The sequence below is a fragment of the Toxoplasma gondii genome, chromosome X, assembly GCF_000006565.2.
Source record: "Toxoplasma gondii ME49 chromosome X, whole genome shotgun sequence".
In the NCBI taxonomy this organism is placed as follows: Eukaryota; Apicomplexa; class Conoidasida; order Eucoccidiorida; family Sarcocystidae; genus Toxoplasma; species Toxoplasma gondii.
In genome coordinates, this window is record NC_031478.1 from 5,012,501 (window position 1) to 5,032,316 (window position 19,816).

Consider the following 19,816-nt stretch of genomic DNA (forward strand, 5'->3'; position numbering starts at 1 on the left):
GAAAGTTTGTTCAGATTTATGCGCATTCTGTCTGCGTGTGCCAAGATCTATTGGTTCATGTTATAGAAGGGAACCGGCAAGTGCCGTGAAAACGTGAAGCAGCAATGTGAACAGAAGTATGTGTCACATGACAGCGGTTTCGTAGAAGATATAGACCAGCAGACATCATGCCGCGGTTCCTCTATGGAGAGAGAACTGCGCGAAACATTTAGCTCTGTAAACATGAGGCATTTGTCGAAACAACCTGAATGTAGAGATTCCGCCGTACGGATGAGGCAGGGTGAGGAACCGTCAGTTGGCTAGTGAGAACATGGGCACCTGCAGGCAGCACGAACTCCAGGAGAGAGGTGCCTAAAACTGTGCAGGGAATTTCGTTGTCTTGTCGATACGTTTCATAGGCTGATCGCGTACAAGGAGAAGCTCATTTGAGTGTGCAGGACTGCGGGGCTGTTGCACGGAGTACATATACATAAATTGCGTCGGACACCTGCAAATGGGCAAACACACTTTTGCCCGAAGAGCTTGGCCCCTAGCTAGGAGACCTTGTCCTCAGGATGTATATAGCGTACGGCTCTCTAGGCTGTTTGGCACCTTTACATTGTGTGTCTTAGGCTTATTTTCGAGTTAGAATGACAAATGTAACGGTTTCCTGCAACGTTTCTCAAGCCAACAAACGGCGAAGTGTTGATCACACTCGAATTTGGTGAGGAGGCGTGCCAATCGTCGAAGTAGGAAACTTTTCAGTAGACACGTTTTGCGAAAAGAACTTGAACACATGTGTTGCTTGTCTATGCGGCACCACTTGACAACACCGACAAAGAATTTGAGTGGAAAGCTGCGAGATCGGCGATCCCCAGCCGAAGCGCTCGCGGGTGTGTACCTCCCGCGTGACGAAAAATAGCGTTTTTTGAAGGGTCACCGGCGAGCACATGCATCTGCATCAAATGGAGTCATGCTCAGCAGCATGTGGATGAACGTTATTCTCTTCTTACCTGTTACTCAAGAAGCGGAAACGGGAACGACTGGCTTGATTGGGGTGGGAACCTTTAGAGCTACACCGATTGGCGTCTACGGCGTGAAGGCGCCGTAAAACGGCAGCATTCAATAACGGTTTTGTGTGGCCTATCCCCACTCTTTTTCCTCCTACGCTTTCCTGGCTTCCTCATGACTTGTCATGTCCACCGTTTAAAACGAGCCAGCGTTTCAGTTTCCGCTTGGAGCGATGTAACTGAGCAGTAAGGCCGTTTCGCACTGGACATCTGAAGCTGAAAAGGCTCTATCGCACAAAATGTCTCTGTTTTCCTCGCATCTGTTGGGGGAATTGTACCTTCTTGTGAGGAGCTGAGACTCCTCTCTTCTTCTGCGGAAAGCCTCCTGTTCAGGTACGTTTCCAACTGGGCATTTTATAATCAATTCCAGGTCAGGATTCGTAGTACAAGGCTGTCGTCTGCTTGATTCGCGCTCCGATCCTTTCCGGGTTGAGATCTGTGGACTCCGTCGAAATCACAGATACAACAACCTCGTGTGCTTGTATGTATTTAGTCGTCATATGCTCAGGACGAGGTGCTTGCAGGGTTAACACAACATGTGAGCTCGAAGTGGAAAACTTTCGTTTATCCGAACGTGTGAATCCATACACCGGTTTAATAACTCTTACAGCTATTTTCTCCTGTGCAACCTGGCAGCATCTTTCCTCGTTAACGCTAATTCGTCTTCGCGCTTCATGCACTTAACGTAGTTTGCACACTTTGGCTTGCGTTGTACACAGATTGTTTCTGCACAGGGTCCGAATCAGGTCCTCATGCCTTTGTCAAGGCGGGACAAGGAGACATGGGTACGACGCGATTTTCTCCTTTTTCTCTGTTTTTTTCCTCCGGTAGAATGGCGTAATTGCAGGGGCCAGAGACGCGCTCAAGTCATCGAATTTCTTTGATCATGTCTAGAAGGCCATATACATTTGTCTAGATTTCGAGTCCGGTAGTTGCGGGCATAAAGAGCACCTTTTTTGTTGCCGTACAGAGCACCTGTCACGGATGCCTCTCGTCCCAGAGTGTGCTCCCTTTTCGTGATTACCATCATTTGGTTCGAAAAAAAGCTGGAACAGAGGCTCTTTTCTACAGGCGCTTACTCGATCCTATCGACATGAAAGAGGAGCAGCACGTGATGCGCGTGGGCAAAACTGATTGCTTTCGGTATTTCATGGATTTCTAAAACGCCACGATGGAGGTCGTCACTGAGGCGACATCCGCCGCGATTGCTGCAGCAACTTCCGCTGTCCTCGTCTACCCCTTAGACACTATTCTTGTGCGATATCAAGCGTCGAGTCGACGGAAAGTAACAGATCCATACACCGCTGCCTTCCACTTCAACAGCGGACACAAAGAGCTCGCGAAAATCATCTTGGAGCTTCTACGCGAGCAGTCGCCGGGATCACATGAGCCTTCCCCAACAAAACGTACAGCCTCTGAGCAGAGGGCCCGTGACAGCTTCACTTCTCCGGAAGACGTTGTTGTTCATATTGCCGAGACACTGAGAAAACTGTACAAGGGCGTTGGTGTCAAGGTGTTCGAGGCGGTTGTGAGGAATTTTGTGTACTTCATCTGGTAGGAGGACAGAGAAAACACATGTTTTCAAATATAAAACTGCAAAAAGGTATTGTTGGCGGGCGCAGCATTAAAGATTTTCCGAAAAAGGCTGCAGTCGCTTTGAAATACGTCCACACTACTGTTTTTCTAGTTTTCTCCATGCGAAGGTTTTCGTTCTTCCAGGGCGGAGATTCCGATTTTGTCACGAACTGCTGTTCCAAAACAAAGAACTTCACGAGGCCTCGAAGTAGAAACAAAGAAACACACATTGAGACACCCATACGTATAAACACCTACGTTGCCGTTGTCGAACGAATCGTATATACCTGCGTATATGCTGACACGACCACTTACATACAGATCTATGCACATGCATCCCAGTGCATTTCCATACCTGTGTGAATGTCACAAAAAGCCAGTTTGCCGGGTGCTTTCCTGGAGGCTAATCTCTGTTTCCCTCTGGCTGCTGTCTCTATAGGTACAAGCTTCTGAAGGAGACGTACGATCGACGTGGTGGACAACAAACGGTTGCCTCGCGGCTCTTTCTTGCAACGGCTGCCGCAGTGATCAACCAGTGTTTCACAGCACCTTTGGAAGTAATATCCACAAATGTGCAAACGACAGGTCTTAACTATCGTGCAGTCATTCGAAAAATTTTCCAGCAACAAGGTCAGTTTGGAATTTCGAGGCACCGCCACAGCGTGACGCCAGACACACAGACGACCAAGGAAAAACCGACACGACGAGAATTTCTGAGAACGGGAGAGCTGCAAAGATACGTAAACAGATGCAGGCGTAGGGACGCGTTGTCACGCGGGCGTTGTTTCAGCCAGAGCACCGTCGAAGAACCACCTTGTGCAATCGCTAGCGTTCAACATCTTGTTACAGAACCAGCAGCAAGATAGAAGCCTAAGAAGCTGCACGCTACAACAGCCTCTTCCGTATTCTTGCGTATTTTGATTCAGAGATTGTGTAACAGGAGCTTCGCGATTTCCATCACAAGAAAGCTAAAAGCAGCTCCAGAGTCCAGCTGCAATGCAATGACATGCGTTACTCAAAAGACGTGGGTGGATGCACAGTGATGTAGACAAATCCAACGTGGTGCAACCACAACTGAGTTCCGATTTGAACATCGTTTGGATCTGTCGACATGTTTTTCGACATACAGAGAGTGACACTGATATATATAGCGAGAAGCAACAACTCGCACACTTTCTTTGTGACTTGGTGTGTTTGTGTCGGTGTTACTGCGAGAGCAGGATTTCGGGGATTTTACCGAGGATTCGCCGCCTCGTTGATTCTCTGCTCAAACCCAGCCATCACCAATGCCTGCTTCGATCGCCTCAAGTCGGTCTGCTGTGGACATCGGAGTGCATGCAAATTCGACAAGAACGAGAGCTTCTTAAAACCAGAAGTCGCCGTTATTTGCAGTCGCAGTCCCGCGAACAAAACGAACCAGACGCGTTTTTTCCGTGTTCCGTCGCTGTATACTTTTACATATTTCTTCATATGCACAAACGACTCTTTAGATCTACGTCCTTTTCTGTGGGTCGATGAGGAACACAAACTGTGACTGGAGTTATGCGTATACCGTGAAGCTTGAGACTCTCCAGTTTCACCGCCGTATCTAGCTTGCAGAGCCGTGAAACCGTCCTGAAGTTAGACTGAGAGTGTGTCCTCCGTACAGATAAGTACAAAGTGTGAATCAACATGCCTTTAAAAAGGTTTGGGGTTGTCTCGATGGTAAGACGGACTGTGTCGCATTCGCATTCCATTTTTGGTGAACCACTCTGCTTCTTCGGGGTCGATGGCCCAGACTCCTCCTTCAGGTTGTGGTGGCGGCTCAAGCACGAAGAAACGCGGATCCAATTCTAGACGAGGAAACACCGCTGGATTCAAACCAAGTAAACAAATCTCTCTCATAACATCTCTGATCGCTTCATTTCCCCGACTCCGTATAAGAGAACATTACGAGTTTCCCCCTGCTGTCCGATGACCCCAGAGAACCGCCGCGTAGAGGACGTGCGACCCTGGTCCTTGCAACTTTGATTGTGCGGAGCATTTTGCAGAAACGCAGAACTGCACGCATTTCCTTAGCTTAAGATCTCCGGTTTTCTCTCATATGTCCTATCTCAAGATACACAGGCTTCCGAAGCCACTGGCTCCCAACGACCCTCTAGGTCGATGTTTAAGGACATCGATATGCATACGTATATGTATCTGTACACCCACATTCAGGTGTGTTGTGTACATACCTATGTTCCCTCTCTCTCCGCAAGTGCACATGTGAATAGTTGTGTGTCGAATACAGCTTGTATGTTTACCCCTTTACTGCCTGTCGAATATCCATCCCAAATGCATACGCTTGCTGTCGTTTCTTCCTTTGCAGCATCTCTTGCCGATCACACCAGCGCAGGCGTTTTGCCTCGGCGCTCTTTCCAAGGCCCTCGCGACTGTTGTCACGTATCCTTACATCCGATCCAAAGTAGTGAATTTTACAGTCTTTTCTCGCATTTATGCAACTGTTGCAGAACCTAAACATCTCGCAAAAGTCCATGAGTTTGAGAAAACGAAAGTCGCATGTGCCGCCTCTCAGCAATACCCCCTCGCGCATCTGGATTTCCGCTTGCAGTGCAGTTCCCGTTATACCTCTCAATCTCACTTTCTAATCACCTTTGGACCTAGAGATTGGGAGGATGTTGTTCACATGTTTTTATCCTTTTGTCTGCGTGTCCCGACATGTACATGCACATATATATATATATATATATATATATATATATATATATATATATATATATGGTTACCTGCGTATACATGTTGTTATCTAACGCAGATACAGTTAGGAAGATGCAGAGTTACATGCATGCTGTGTACTACATATCACTGGTTTAGTTGTCCGAATGACTATAGGTAATTGCATCGCTACGCCTTTCCAAGGATAAGCCTATTGCTTTTTCACTGAGTGTGTATGGATAGACAACCTGATGTAGAAATGCGGCAGAAAGCCTGCCACATTCAAGAAACTGGAGGTTCCGTGACGGAGACGCCTTGGTGTCTTCCCCTTTCCACACTGCAGCTGGACACACTGACGATTCGAGTGAGTTTAGGAGCGTCTTTGGCAGGTGAAGCTCCTGCTGAAGGATTTCGCTCCTCAATTCAGCATGCTGTTTTCACCTTTCTCCTCTTTCAGGTCCTTCTGCATGTACAGTGTACTCGGACGCCGCCTCGACCTGGGTCCGTCAGCCCAGACTCTGGCGGAAGCAGTACACCTGAAAGACTTCCCAGGTGACTTTTTCCACTGTCTCCGTCGAAGGCCTGAGCCTCCAGAACAGCGAGGAAACGCCACCACAGAAGAGGGCCGGCTCAGGGCGGTGGCGCACAGTTTCCACGTCTCTGCATGTTCGAGCACAGACAAGTATCTATGCACACAGTTATAGTTCCTTTGTGTCTGCGCGATAATCTGTGTACGTATGTATCACTTCGTCTGTGAATTCGCGCGTCTGAAAGTTTCCTCCTATCATATCCGTCACAATGCACACCTGGATATCTCGCTAGAAGAGCGTAATAAAGACCTCCATGTGTCTCCCGACTTGTGTGCCAGTCCGATTTCTTCCACGCCGACGGGTATTCCCGAAACCTCCTACTCTCTCCTTGCTCCAGGCGCGTTCCGTCGGTACTCTCCCTTGCCGTTTTAGCGCGTCTCTGCCCGTTTCGTTTCTCTTCAGTGGAGCAGCTGACGAAGGCGAGAGCAGCGGCGCCGGGAGTCGCGGTCTCAGCTCGGTGGGAAGCAGTCCGACGACGGTGGGGCCTGAGGAGCGACGCGGCCTTCCTTCACTTCTCTCTTCTCCCGGTTCTTCTCTTTCTTTTTCCTTCTCTTCTGCGCGTCCTCTCGGCACCTCTGCCTCCTTTAGCACGCTGACCTCGCACCCGACCCAGGAAAGAACAGAAGACACCTCGTTCGCGGGAGAAGAAGGCCTCTTGGCGGGAGAAGAAGGCCTCTTGGCGGGAGAAGAAGCGCGGCTACCGGGCATGTGTGAAGACGAGGAACGCGGAACGCGAACAGCTCACGACCGTCCACAACATGAGACAGATCCACTTGTCACTGTCTTCGTGGACACCAATGTAAGAGAATGGAGAGGAAGAAACGGCGCGAGGACGCGTGAAACAAACAAATCAAGAAGGAGGGAGACGCGGCGGAAATGCAGTGGAAGAAAAAGAGAGACAAAGAAGTAACGGAAGGGAAAGAGATAAAGGAAGGGGACAGGAACTGGAGAGCGAAAGAGAGATACACAGACAAAGGGAGAGAGAACGCAAGACAGAAAACGAAAAGATTTTGCAGGAGAAAGGAGGGAGAGGGAAGAGAGCCACGCGGAGAGAGGTCAAGGACGAGACAACGAAGGGAGAAAGCGAGAAACATGACGCGGGAGAGGAAAACACGAACGAAGGGAGAAATCAAATGGTTCGTTTGAAGGCATTGGCCATGGCCTTTCGTGGAGTCTGATTTCCGGTTGGAGAGAATGAAGTTTTTAAGGGGGGGGCAGAATCAAAATGAGAGAGGAGAGAAGAAACATGAAACAGTCTCCGTTTACGCGAGGAATCCCACAACCTCGTTGGGCGCTAGGTCAGAGAGACAGCGATGCAGAACTCGAGAGGGACGGAGCAAGACGTTTTTCTGCCGCACAAGCCCACACAAAAGTTTAATGCTGTTCCTTTCGTCCTTCCAATACTTTGAAGAGAAGAAGTTCAAGAACAGTTGTTCAAGAAAAGCCCAAAGTTGTATGCAGCGATGACGGTTCGCAGAGCGCTGTCTCGATTCAAAGTTCCTTTGCTCTTTGTTTCGCTTCTCGTGATCTCTCAGGATATGCTGAAAGCGGCCTCGTTCTGTTTAGCTGACAAACAGGAGGTACCCAGAAAAGCCGTGGGGCGTCCATACTCCACAAGTTACAGTAGCTATTTTCTTTCCTGCTCGTGCATTCACGGATATGTGCATCTACAACAAAGTCTGCATGTGTGTGCAAGTCTAGATGTAACTACTCAGAGATAATCCTGTGTGGTCGCTTGCACATCTCAGTCTATGTGAATGTGTAAAGTCTGCGCAACGTTAGGTAGCCAACTAATTGTTGGCACTGACAGGAGGAGAAACAGTTGTTCCCTAACCTCAAGAGACCCTGGAGGTGGATCCTGATCTTCACTGATCTTCGTTCGTACATCCACGCAGAACCATTTTGACAGTGACCCTCTGGACATCTGCCATGTAAAATTTGCTTTTCCTGACTCCTGAAGACAGCGTCCATACAGTGGAGGTATCGCGCGCTCTCCGCGGTGCCCCTCTCTCCCGTTTCCTCTCGCTTTCCCAGATTGATAGACTTCTCCAACTTCTTTTTGCAGTCTCCTGGAGTGGGCGAAGATCGCGCCTACCACATGTTCGATTCCAGAGGCGACGCGATGCTGTCGAACGGGGACGAGGTTCTGGGACCTCATGCAGTTCCTGTGGAGGTGAGGTGTGGAAGAATCGCACAAGCAGAACAAAAAGCAAAAGTTTCGCCACTGTCGCTTTCTATCTGTCAGAGAGCGCCGGGGTGTCCAAGGCGCGAAACTTCAAGGAGAAACGAAAGAGAACTCGAAGCTGATTCATCCTTGGACGGATCTCTGACTACGTCGGCGGTGGCAGGAAGACCAGCAAATGTTTCTCCTCTTTCACTCGTTGACTTGGTCAGAAAATCAGAATGACTTTGCGCGATCTCTTTCACTTGCCTCTCTTCGTTTGACTCGTCTTCCCCCACACGCTTTTCCTCTCTCCCTTGTCCGCTTGCGTAGAGGGCGGCGGGTGTCATTGCCTTCATGGTTTCCACGCTGGCGCAAGAAGGTCTGCCTGGTCTCTATCGAGGCTTGACTCTCCAACTCTGCAAAACTCTGATTGCTGCCGCCATCTTGTACATGGTGAAAGAGCGCATCAGTGCTGAAACGCATCAGGTAGGCTTCTCCTGGGTTCCACAGACATGCCGCCGTGTGCGTCGGCTATCAAGTCAGGCTGCGAAAAGCGAGCAGACAGCCATTTCGGAAGACACGATGGCGCTCCACCGTTGACAGCCTCGAAGCGAGGGTGGATGTACGCCTAGTCCCAGTTCACGCCGCATGAAACAGGCTTCTGTCCAGACGAAATTGCAAGAGAGATTCCTGCGGCCTCGTCACGACCTCTCATGACCTTCGGCACAAACACACACATGCAAACGTGGAGCTACATGTATATAAAAGCGGATGTAGATGCATATATATATATATATATATATGTGTATCTATGCATATATATATATATATATATACATATATATGTATGTATATATATATATATATATATATAGGGGGTCAGAAGTAGCGTAAGCGACACACGTTGCTCTCTTGAAGAACGTCGAATTCAGGCCAGTGTTGCTGCCATTTGTCCCAGCGTGCTTTGGAGTCCATCGTTGCATGCAGACGCTTGAACGCGCTTGGCGCCTTTTCCGGAAGAAGAACGGCAGCTCCTAAGAAACGGAAAAATTGCAAGGATGGCGACAACGGGAGGGAAAAGGGGAACAATTATCCGTGGACAATAACGCCACGCATGTTTCTGCTTTTTGGAGAGACGCACATGGGGAACAACCGTTTCTGTTTGCCTGCAATCCATTTCCCAGTGTGATCTTTCTCTTGGACCACAACGCCCTTTCTGAAAACCGAATGCAAACGACAACCGCACCTAGACTCTGCCGGGTCCCTCCGAACGCATCCTTCAACTATAGGAAGCGATCTCCACCCGAATCCAAAGAAATGTTCGTAAATATGGATATATATATTCATATATATATATATATATATATGTATATATTTTATATTTTAACCACATACGTATACATACATCTACTCATATGCACATGAGCACGTGCATTCAGTTCGACAAACAAATGTTTATATGGAGAACTGTTCGACTTCTGCATGCATTTAGATGCATTTATTCAAATTCATGGTGATCGGTGCTGATACTCCTAATATGTCTAGATGTATAGAGATTCACGTTAGTATACACGTGTGTATACTGTGTGGACTTTTGAGACGCGGTCCGCGTAACAAAACGAGAAAATGCATGCACGGAAACACCTGCGTGCACAGTACCACCTGCATGCGCAGTAGAGACTGCATGTGACTGGCAGATGCCAGGTTTTCCCTAGTATTTTTTCCGCCAGTAAAAAAAGGGTGACTTGGCTGCGGTATCGCTACTAGCAGCCCATTTTCCCTCTTCTCCCTTGTACTTTGGTCAAGGGAAGTTGATGCATCTTGACCTGCTCTCTCTTTTTAGAGGTGGAACTGCGGGAGGAAAACGACAGGGACGCGCGGAGGAGAGTGTATCGCGTGCGAGAAAAAACGTGTAGAAGGGCTTTTATCTTGTAAGTCGACCTCCATCAGAGGCGAAAAAATGAGGTGGAATTTCATCTCAGGTGATTGTTTCGAGAATCCCGATGTACGCATGCATGCAGAGGCGAAAATACGGGGGCTTGCTCTTCAATCTAGAGAAGGTGGAATGGAGAGTGTTTGACAGCCTGAAAAGGGTGGAAGAAAAGATTTATCAGGTGAACCAAGCGGACTGGGAAAACATATGGAGAACGCCTATGGCTGGAGGGAAGCAGACCTCTCCCGTTATCCGTATGTAGGCCGCAGCGTTTGTGGAGGAGATCTCTGCATGCGAATTTTTCAAATGGGCGAGTTCTGGTTTGCGTGAAGGAAACTTCGGGGTACATCAAGAAACGGATAAGCGCGTGAAACAAATTTGCCTCGATAGGGGAAACCGATTCCATGCCACAGGCAGATCGCGGTGTCTCTGTAGCTCACGAGAGTCGTTTTTTCCCCGAAAAAACAAAAAGGCGACGAGCGTGGTGCGAGGCGACACACGCAAAACCGACGCACGGAAAGACTCGAAAACCACGTGGGATAACTTCTCCCTTTTTTGCGAGATTCTCCCCTCTCTCTGGAAAACACCCACCGCCCTTGTATGTACGCCCGTTTCTCCCGGAACGGGAAACGTATGCGCTCTGTCGAACTCGTCTTGCTTCCTCTTCTCTCGCTCTCTTTGCCCTGCCCTCTGGTCTACTTTCCTGCACCACCCTGCCTCGCGTGTGTCTCCTTGCCTCGCTCTTCCTTCCTCTCCTATCTTTCTGCCCGTCTGATGATTTCTTTCCTCTGCCGAGATGTAGGCAGAGAGAGGAAATGTGGAACTGGCGGGCCGAGCTTTCTGGGCGCTGCGGCTGACGCAGGGGCGTCGATTTACATCTTGAGGACCTGAAAACAGAAGACGATTCCAGGTTCATGTCCACGGAAGCCGTAAACCTCTTCGAGGGATGCCTACAAAAAGACTATCGCATATGCTGACACACCTCTCGGCAGCGGGAAGGGGGGGAGCGGTGGCGGTGGAGGAAGACGCGGGACTCACAGTCGAGAAAAACGCAAAGATGGGCAAGGCAGGCGAGAGAGCGAGAAAGAAGAGAACCGAGACAGGAGCGAACGCGGAAATCACAAAGAACTATTTCGCAGAAAGCTCTCAGCACAAAGAAGAAACAACATACCTTGAAACGTCCGCGTTGCTTGAGAGACTTCTTATACTCCTTCTCCTCATATTTTCGCTGTTGCTCCGGGGTCATCTTTTCGTATTTCTCTTCATCTTGGCGTTTCTTCTCCGATCGCCGCTTCTCCAGTTGCTGAGGGAATTTTTGAAATCGCAAAAACAGATACGGCGCGTGCATAGTTCTGGATACAGACACCCCTAGCAAACATACACGCGCGTGGAAATACCATCTGAGCGTCGCGAACAGAGGACGAAAAAAACCAACAGGCAGGGCCTGACCGAAGTGACAACAGCGACGATGCGAGCGCCATCCGTTCCCCTCAAGCTGATTCATCGGCTCGCATGCAGTTTACGTTCTGTCTTGTCTCTCCAGTCGCAATCACTTCCCCTCTCTTCCACACGACACCGCCTCGAGGGCTACCAAAGACCCATACGAACGCCTATCGTCGTGATTGGAACACAGGAAAAACAGACATAATTTCACCCTGGGAACCACAAAAAAACATATGCCTATATATATATATATATACACATGCGTATTGCTGGATACAGGCATAAGCATATATATATATATATATATATATATATATATATATATATATGCCTGCGCGCATGTGAAAACGGCGGCATCCATCGCATGCGCGAAAAAACGTTTGTGCGCCAGGTTGTTTATTCCAATGTGTGTTCTGCCACGGGCGCCTTGCAGACGCTTTGTTTCGTGTGCAGGCCTGGTAGGAGCGTTCTGTGAATTTTACCTCCAGGCGCTGTTCCTCTTGCTCCTTCAGCATCTCCTTCTGGTACTGCTGACGCATCTTTTTCGCCACTTCAATGCTCTGGGAGGGAGACAGTGCAGACGGGCACAAGGAAACGAAGCCGGGGACTGTCCGTATATAAGTCGCTAACACTATGGCTCTCGAAACGAAGCAGAGAGAAGACACCACCCGTTCACAAAATACAGGGAACAGCGAATGACGCGCAAGGTCTCCGCGAGAACCACAATTAAGACTGGAGAGAGCCGGACGCGCAGATGCAAGCCTCACCTTGTCGCTCAAGCCCAAATGCCGCGACTGATCTGCCATGAAGAGAACGAGACGAAGAAGCGGCCTGAGAAAAGCATCCACACAACAGTGAAAAAAAGGTATCGACGCGGCGACAGCGGACTGCAAAAGAATGCCCGTTTTGCGGGAAACACGGCGCAACTTGCTCACACGGTCACATGGCGGCAAGGTCCGGAACCTATTGTCGAAACGTCGTGCAGATGTGCATTCGAATATAAGCATGAAGCTGCGGACTTACTCGACTTCTGCCATGCGGTCGACTGGCGGCAGGAAAAAGCTGATGCGCAGAACTCTGCGGCTGCAAACACAGTGGACGACACAAAGCGAGGAAACGCAATTGCCTTCGCTTCGCTCTTCGGTGTAGTCTTCGGCGCTCTCTCGTTCACTCTTTCCCCCTTTCTGCCTCTGTTCCTCCTCACCCTTCTCTGTATCCCAGAGTCCGTCATCTCCAGGCTGTTTGCTTCAAGTCTAGGTCGCCAGAAGACTGAAAAGCACCCTTGGCATTCTCGAAGACACACAGTCTCTCCGTCCTGCGGTCCTTCCGTCCAACGCCCATCTCCTTTATTTTTTCTCTTCTGGAAACCTCTTTTCTTGCCGTACTTTCTGTTGTTGGCGGACGCGCCAGGAGCAGCCGCGGCTGGACATGCAGCCGCAGTGGCGAGAGTCGAGGGATGCAGAGACGAGCAAATGTCCGAAAGGTAAATAAACCGGAAGTGCTCCATACAAGAGCTGAGCGTCTTAGTGATGGTTTTGTTCCCCAAAATCACGGCGTCGAGAGCCTCGCTGGTGTCGCTGAACGCTTGGAGGGTCGACCCCAGCTGCCCGAGCTTCGGATTGCTGCTCGCACTCCGCGCCTTTGCAAATTCCCTCTGAGAACAACGCAAGCCACACGAACCCCGCGTCAAACAACGAGAACACCCTTCACATCGATTCGCTCTCAGTTCCCAAAGTCTCTAGCGCCTCTTGTTCTCCCTGCTGTTTTTTCGCTCTCTCTTGATCCCCCTCTTGTTCTCTCTGTTGTTCTCTTTCCTTCTGGCGACGCGAAACGTTCCTGCCCTACCGCAAGACCGCGTTCCCTCTCTCTGTGTGTCTGTGTCTGCTCGTCGTCCTCTCGACTCGCCTTTTTCGCGGCTGGACCTGTCGACATCCTGGTTCTGTTGTCTGGCCTTGTTGACTGAGGCGCAGGCTGCAACGAACGCGCAGGTGCCTAGAAACGCCTTCACCTTACCAAGTCCCAGTTGTTGTTCATGAGCTGCTTCTGCTCGGTGCGCTTGCAGACGGCCACAACGCTCGGCTCCGAAGAAGGCGGCAGAAGCAGTTCCAGAGTCACGCTGTTCCCGGCGTCGTCGGCTCGCGAGCGAAAAAGCGGGTGCAGCACAAAGTACCGCCACAGGCACTGGCGCGGCAAGCACTGCAGAGAAAGAAGAGAGCTCCAAGGTGTCTGGGGATTTGACCAGAGCGTCGAAAGAAAAGTCTCTCCCAAACATGGCTTCTCCACATCTGTCCAATCTCTCGCGCGGTCCCCCTCTAGCGTCGTCTCAAATATCCCTTTCTACTTTTCTGTCTTGACTTCTGCCTCTTGCTGCATCAGTCGGCTTAGCGTCGAGTGACCAAGCATGCAGATCTACTTGTCGAGAGAAAAGCGAGAGTAGCACTGCGCAGACAAGAACGAACATATCGCGGGAGGAAAACGAATGCATGCAGACGTATCGAATCGATGGAAACACACACACACAGAGACGCGCGCATACACTGTGGCTCATATTCACAAACCAGCTCTATACAAATACATATGGAAATGAATCGATAGACACTTGCACAGATGAAGAGGCAAGTGAAGGTGGACGAAACGCAGGATTCTTCTCCAATTAAGAAACCAGTGGCGCAAAAGCATAGACGCCGGATTTCTCCGCCGAAGAGACCGAGAAGAGAAGTTTGCAAACGACCTTGGCTTCTCGACACAGAGCCAGAGTCCTGCGAACACAGAGCCTCACCTGCAAGACGCCGTGGAGGTAGAAGCAGTTCCGTCGGCCGGTGCAGTAAAGCTCAAAAATGTTGTACGCTTTCATCACTAGGTAAGAGTTCTCGTACCCGACGACGGCGAAGTTCTCTTTGAGGAGCGGAGCGACGGAGGCAATCCTGAGAAAAGCGTCCAGGCGGAGAGTCACCGTTCCCTTCTCTAGGCATTCGGAGACAGAGAAACGAAGGAAGCAGAGAACGGAACGAGAGAGGATCCGAGAGACAAGACGAGAGGAGACAGAAGATGAGAGAGAAGACAGCAGACGCTGAGAGAGGAGACAGAAGACGCTGAGAGAGAAGACAGAAGACGCTGAGAGAAGGAGGGGAGAAGAGAGATGAGGAAGACGGCCAAGACATCGAAGAAGAAGGGATGAAACGGAAACAAGGGAAACGTGCGAGGGGAGAGGGAAATCGCCATGTTGCGCAGGAGAGATTGTGTCGTTTAAAACGTGGATCAAGTCCAAGAAGAAGAGAGAAAAACGATTTTTCTCTTCTGTCCGTCCCCGCGTTCAGGCAAAGAATGTGGAAGAAAGGACAACCACACAGTGGCGTCGTTCTTCTCCTTATTCGGCATTCCTGCATCCCCGGATGCTTTGTCAGTTCACTCTTCAAGAGGGCCGTCAACGATACAAAAACAGTCCTGAACACTGACGCGAGCGTGAACACTGAAGTTCTGGTGAGAATCATTACACAGTTTCCAACGGTCCGGAAGAGAGAATGCCGCTTTCGAGAAATGCATGCGGTTCGAGAAAACGTTTCGAACGAAGGCTCGACAAGGCCTTCAGCAGCTCACCAGGCATCGGCAACCTTCACATTCTGATTTTTGCCCCAGTACGCGACAACGATCACGAGAACGAGGGCGCACACAAAGAGCGCCTCCGGAACGTAGGACTTTTCTTGGAGAACTCGCCCAGGACGAGGAGCCGAACGCGAAGCCTCTTTCTCCTGTGTTCCGCCGGCTGTCTGCGCTCCTGTGGTAAGAAGAGGCAGAGGAACGCGCGACGCACAGAACAGACCAAGGCAAGCAGTGAGCAACCGGGGGACGAGAAGTGAGAGAGAAGACGAAGACGAATCCCGCGAAAGAGACAAAGAGATGAGGACCGGGAGACAGCGAAGAAAACAGAACCTACGTTTCCAGTGGCGCAAAAGCGAAACTCTCTCGCTTTTTCTTCTTCACCCATTTTCCCGACTTTTCCTCCAGTCCGACAAGTCTCGTCTCCTTTGAACTCGGCATCTGTCACCAGACGCGCTGCGAGGCGCCCGGTGCGCTGCGATTTGGAGGTCCGTTGAAGTAATCCTACGTCAGACAGAGCTGTTCCTTCTTTCACATCTGCTCCGAGGAATGTTCTCTGCACTTGGAAGGCACTCTGGTAAGTCTCGCGCCTCCATTCATGCGCGGTTCTTCTTTATACCTGAAGATTCGCCTGTCGAGGGAGCCTGAGCTTCTGGAGCGTCTTGGTAGATGAATTCATCCTCTGCGAAGAAAGAGAAAGTGACAGCACATGCCCATGTGCCAGACCTCTAGAGAAGACGGATTTCTCGCGTTCCCGGTGTCTCGAGACGAACTGTCAACGGACGAGTTCCTCGACCACAGAGTTCGACACAGACATCCTCTCTATTTTGACGTCCTTCCCAGTTCAGACCGCGGATCGCCGTCTCCTCTTTTTCACGGGTGACCAGCAGCTGTAGCTACACAGCTGTTCCCAGTGGCGTTCTACGTCTTTCTGTGGTGACCAAGAGAACGGCTTCCCTTCGGAGAGAGTCAGTCGGACGTGAGCCTCCCTGTGAAGTCGTTTCGATCGTCCTTTGGAGACTCGGCGCTCCAAAGGAAGCTTTCCACACGAGAGTTTCAGGACCGCATTTCGTAGGACGGCAGCACTAGGACCGGAACAAAAAAAAGAAGACTCCTCACCGTCGTCTTCCTCGTCCGCAGAGTTCGACGTCAGCTCCTCGGTACTCGCGCCTTGTGCGCCGAGGCAGAGAGATAAGGGAGAAAGAGACGCGGCGGCAGAAGAAGCAGAGAGAGAGGAGAGGCTTGAGAACTGCTGGAGAGAGACGGAAAAAAGCAGAGCAAGGAGAAGAAAGGAGGAACAAAGACGGTGGTTAGTCGCCATGTTTTCCGAAGGGAGAGGAAGAGAAAAAGAGAGGGACGGAGACAGAGAGACAGTCCAGCGTTGGAGAGAGGAGAAAGCAAAACGAGACAGCGACAAGGAAGAGTTCTTCTTGCCTCGGGTGTTTACTGTCGCTTCTTTGACAAACGCAGAGGAGGAAAAAAACGAATCCAGTTCGCAGGTGCACACCTGCAGGCTAGCCTGGCAGCCTTGATTCTTACTGTAAAAGAATCCTACGAAAAAGAGAGGAAAACGCGTGGAGAGGAACAATGCTTTGAAAGCGAGATGCAGAATTGGAGGCGCATGCAGTTGAGGAGCGCGACAGAGACAGCTCATTCTTCAGAGAAATAGAGAGGGAGAGCCGTCGAAGCGGCGTGTGCTTGTCAGAGAAAAGCGAAGCATCTGAGAAGCGAGGCAAATCCAGAAGAAGCGTAAGAAAGATCCTTAGTTTAGCGTTGTGAAAAACGAATCAGGGGAGAAGGGAGAGAGACGCTCCGGAAGGTCTCCGCCGCGCGGTCAGGAGGGTGAAGAAAGTGCAGGCACAGAAAGAAAAGGAAATGAGGCGAGAAGCAAGAAGAAAGGACGAGGGAAGGCGAAGCAAAGGACTCAGGTTCAGATGCTCCAGACGAGCATGAGAGAAACAATGCACGCTTGTTCATCGCTTCCGCATGCATGCAATACTTTATATCGCGAAAGACACACCACCCCCTCACGCCTTCAACATTCCTTTTCTTTCGCATTTTCACTTTTTCCTTTCCGTTTTCTTCCCTTTCCTCTTTTCTTATTCTTCCACTTGTTCCTCTGCAGCAGTTCTCTCACCCTTCCGCCTTCGATTCCCTGTCTCCCCCTCGGTAGCTTAAAATCAAAGAACGAAAAAAAAGGTATGAGGTAAAACACCCTTGGCGTGTGTCTTGCAATAAACGGTAGTTCCCTTTTGAAGGAAAAGGAGGGGAAATTTTCATCCATACAACAAGGCGCAAGGCCATCTCGAAGAGGGTGGAGAAACGCGCCTTCTCTGGCTCATGGAGACGCGAGGGAAGCACTCGGACTCTCTTGCAAGTCTCTTCTTGTGTTTCCTGGACAGAGGAGAGAAATTTACAGAGCTGAACTGACCGAGAAACAGATGAAGAGGAATCGAGGTGGAAAGGCGTCGGAAGAGACAAGAAGAAAGATAGAGCGAAGTACAAAGAAGGAAGGAGAGAGAGATAGAGAGGAAGGGATGTAGGAAGGTAGAAAAAGAGGTTTGCGTTTTTCTGACGACCAAGTGGGCTTCTCTCTGTGTCTTGTCAAAGCAGAACTGACGTTATCTGTTTCTCGTCTCACGAGACGAAATTTCTAGCCGAATCTCTTACCTTTTTTCTGAGGTTCTCTGCCTCGCATGTCGTGTCTGGGAATATTGAATTCTCGAGGAGTTCCCTCACAAAACGCAAAATTGAGGCTCGCGCACACCCAACTGTGTCGTGACAGAGAAGATGAGTTTTGCAGAGATTCCGGATGAAGTATCTTCTGACGAAAAAAGTCGAAACAGTTTTCACGACTCCAGCACGCTGTTTTTCTGCGAGTGTGATGGAGGGATGCTGCGAGCGTCAGAAGAAAGTGAAGGATCACCTGCGAGAAAGAAGTCAAAAACGAGGGCGTACGCTTCCTATGATCCCCGGGAGATGAGCCACTGTCGTATACCTTAATAGTGCCGTACTGATTTCAAGTTCGCGCTGTCCCACTGTTGGTAATGACTGCAACTGTGAGCGGCAGCAACAAGAAAGAAACTCGCCGTCTGTTTAGGGTACTGGAATGTCTCTGTTTTCCAGATTTGCGTCGCAGCAATGTGGGCATGAAAAGGCGAAGTCCTGTTTCTTCTCTCCTACGTCCATCTCGGGAGCAAAGTGTAAATCGACAGAGAGCTTCACGCTTCCATTTCTGCTGTCCACCAGGCAGATTCTTTATGCAGAAAGGAGAGAGAAAAGGCGAGTAAGGACAAGTAGACAGGAACGAAGAATGCAGGTAAAAATGCCGGAAGGATACTGCAGGACCCGGAGGAACTGGGAGTATGAAGACCGTTCCTCCGCAGTGGGCTGATGATTCGGATCTTTTCGGATGGTAAAATGAATAAAAACACCATCGAACACTCGGAGTTCTGATGTCGACTTGCCACTTCACAGAGACTTAATAATAAATCCGTGTGTTGCAACATGAATCTCTGATTATTTTGAGGGCAAGGATGCGACAAGCACCAGCGTGACAGAAGTCGAAAAAAACGCGACGAGCGGATGTCTATTTCATAGACATCTCTGCCAAGCCTCTTTGATCCCCCTGGCATCCCCTGCACCTCGGCCTCCGCCTGAGTATGCTCCTTAAGCCTGCTCTTTTATTTTCGCCTTCGCCTCTTCATCTCCTCTCTTTTCCCGCGCTTCTGTCGCCTCACTGTTTGTCGACTGAAAGGAGCTTGTCAGTCGAAGATTCGGAGCGAACGCAAAACGCTCGTGACCAGATGCACGGACATGTGCAGCACCAGGCAGTTCTGAGCACTGAAGCTATGATTGTGAACATTTTAGCTCTGGTGTTCCTTTAGGGAACAGCTAAACAGTTCACAACAACGGTTGGATCCGGTAAACAGAGACCTTCAAGATCCAAGTAAGTAGTCGAACTCAGGTCTTCACGACAGGGACTTCGAGCAGAACGCCGAATATCCTTGGCGGGCGATTTGTGGCGATCCGTACAGTTGAACGTACGAAGTAGACTAGACACGTTTCAGGCTGGAGCTCATTATTTCAACCGATTTTCCACGTGATGTTCCCTTCCACAAACATTTGTCGTGTAAGCAGCAGTTTCTCTTTGCCCTTTTTCTCTCGGTATTGAGAAAACACTGACTGACAGAACTCCTGCACACAGACAAACCGCTTTGAGCTGGGAGATCCACGAAAAACCTTTTCTTTCTTCGGATGCAATGGAGTCTGCTTTACCCTCACTTGGCCTTTGTGAGTGCCTCACTTACACGCCCAACGGACCCGCATCTGTTCTGTTCCGTTACCGATGAAATTCATTTTTACCTTCGTTCTCGAGTTGCGTTCAACTAGAGGTGTTTCTTTCACATTTGTGTGACCGTCTTCTCGGTCACTTCAGCTAAATGTTTGTGTTTGCGTTGTGTGCTTCTCCCGCTTACGTCTCGCCTCGATCTTGTGACAGCGAGGGCGTGTGTGTGTGTGTGGAAAAGAAGGGGATTCTCCTACTTTTGTAAATGGCCCATTATGAGTCGCGAAGAGGTTCTTTGGCGCGGTGTCTACGCCTTCAGGGGTGTGAGAACCATTTAAATGCAAGAAGAAGGCGCGTGAAACTCCAACACAACTGTGAGGGAAAAGAGCTGCCGACACCTGCTGTGGTTATAAGGGGGAGCGACGCACTTCGTTAGAGCTCAAAGTCACGAGAAACATGTCATGGCTTGTCAGTTCCGAC

The 19,816-nt window shown here is 49.9% G+C and overlaps 2 protein-coding genes across 2 annotated transcripts; one reads left to right on the forward strand and one right to left on the reverse strand.

The window, feature by feature from the left end:
* Positions 1-1,791: 1,791 nt before the first annotated feature.
* On the forward strand, positions 1,792-10,254 carry TGME49_235650 (carrier superfamily protein). The gene is made up of 12 exons (XM_018780437.1): positions 1,792-1,834; positions 2,121-2,603; positions 3,064-3,254; positions 3,845-3,932; positions 4,402-4,489; positions 4,975-5,048; positions 5,779-5,873; positions 6,322-6,710; positions 7,447-7,491; positions 7,977-8,084; positions 8,406-8,561; positions 9,063-10,254. Exons 2-12 carry the CDS (start codon positions 2,221-2,223, stop codon positions 9,111-9,113), a joined length of 1,668 nt encoding a protein of 555 aa, XP_018635818.1. The 5' UTR covers positions 1,792-1,834; positions 2,121-2,220; the 3' UTR covers positions 9,114-10,254.
* Positions 10,046-16,903, reverse strand: TGME49_235660 (hypothetical protein). Its single transcript, XM_018780438.1, has 11 exons — positions 16,168-16,903; positions 15,668-15,730; positions 15,049-15,226; positions 14,231-14,375; positions 13,465-13,647; positions 12,837-13,105; positions 12,475-12,534; positions 12,219-12,282; positions 11,934-12,011; positions 11,180-11,311; positions 10,046-10,895 (listed from the first exon to the last, which is right to left on the reverse strand). Exons 1-11 carry the CDS (start codon positions 16,700-16,702, stop codon positions 10,881-10,883), a joined length of 1,722 nt encoding a protein of 573 aa, XP_018635817.1. The 5' UTR covers positions 16,703-16,903; the 3' UTR covers positions 10,046-10,880.
* Positions 16,904-19,816: the final 2,913 nt, after the last annotated feature.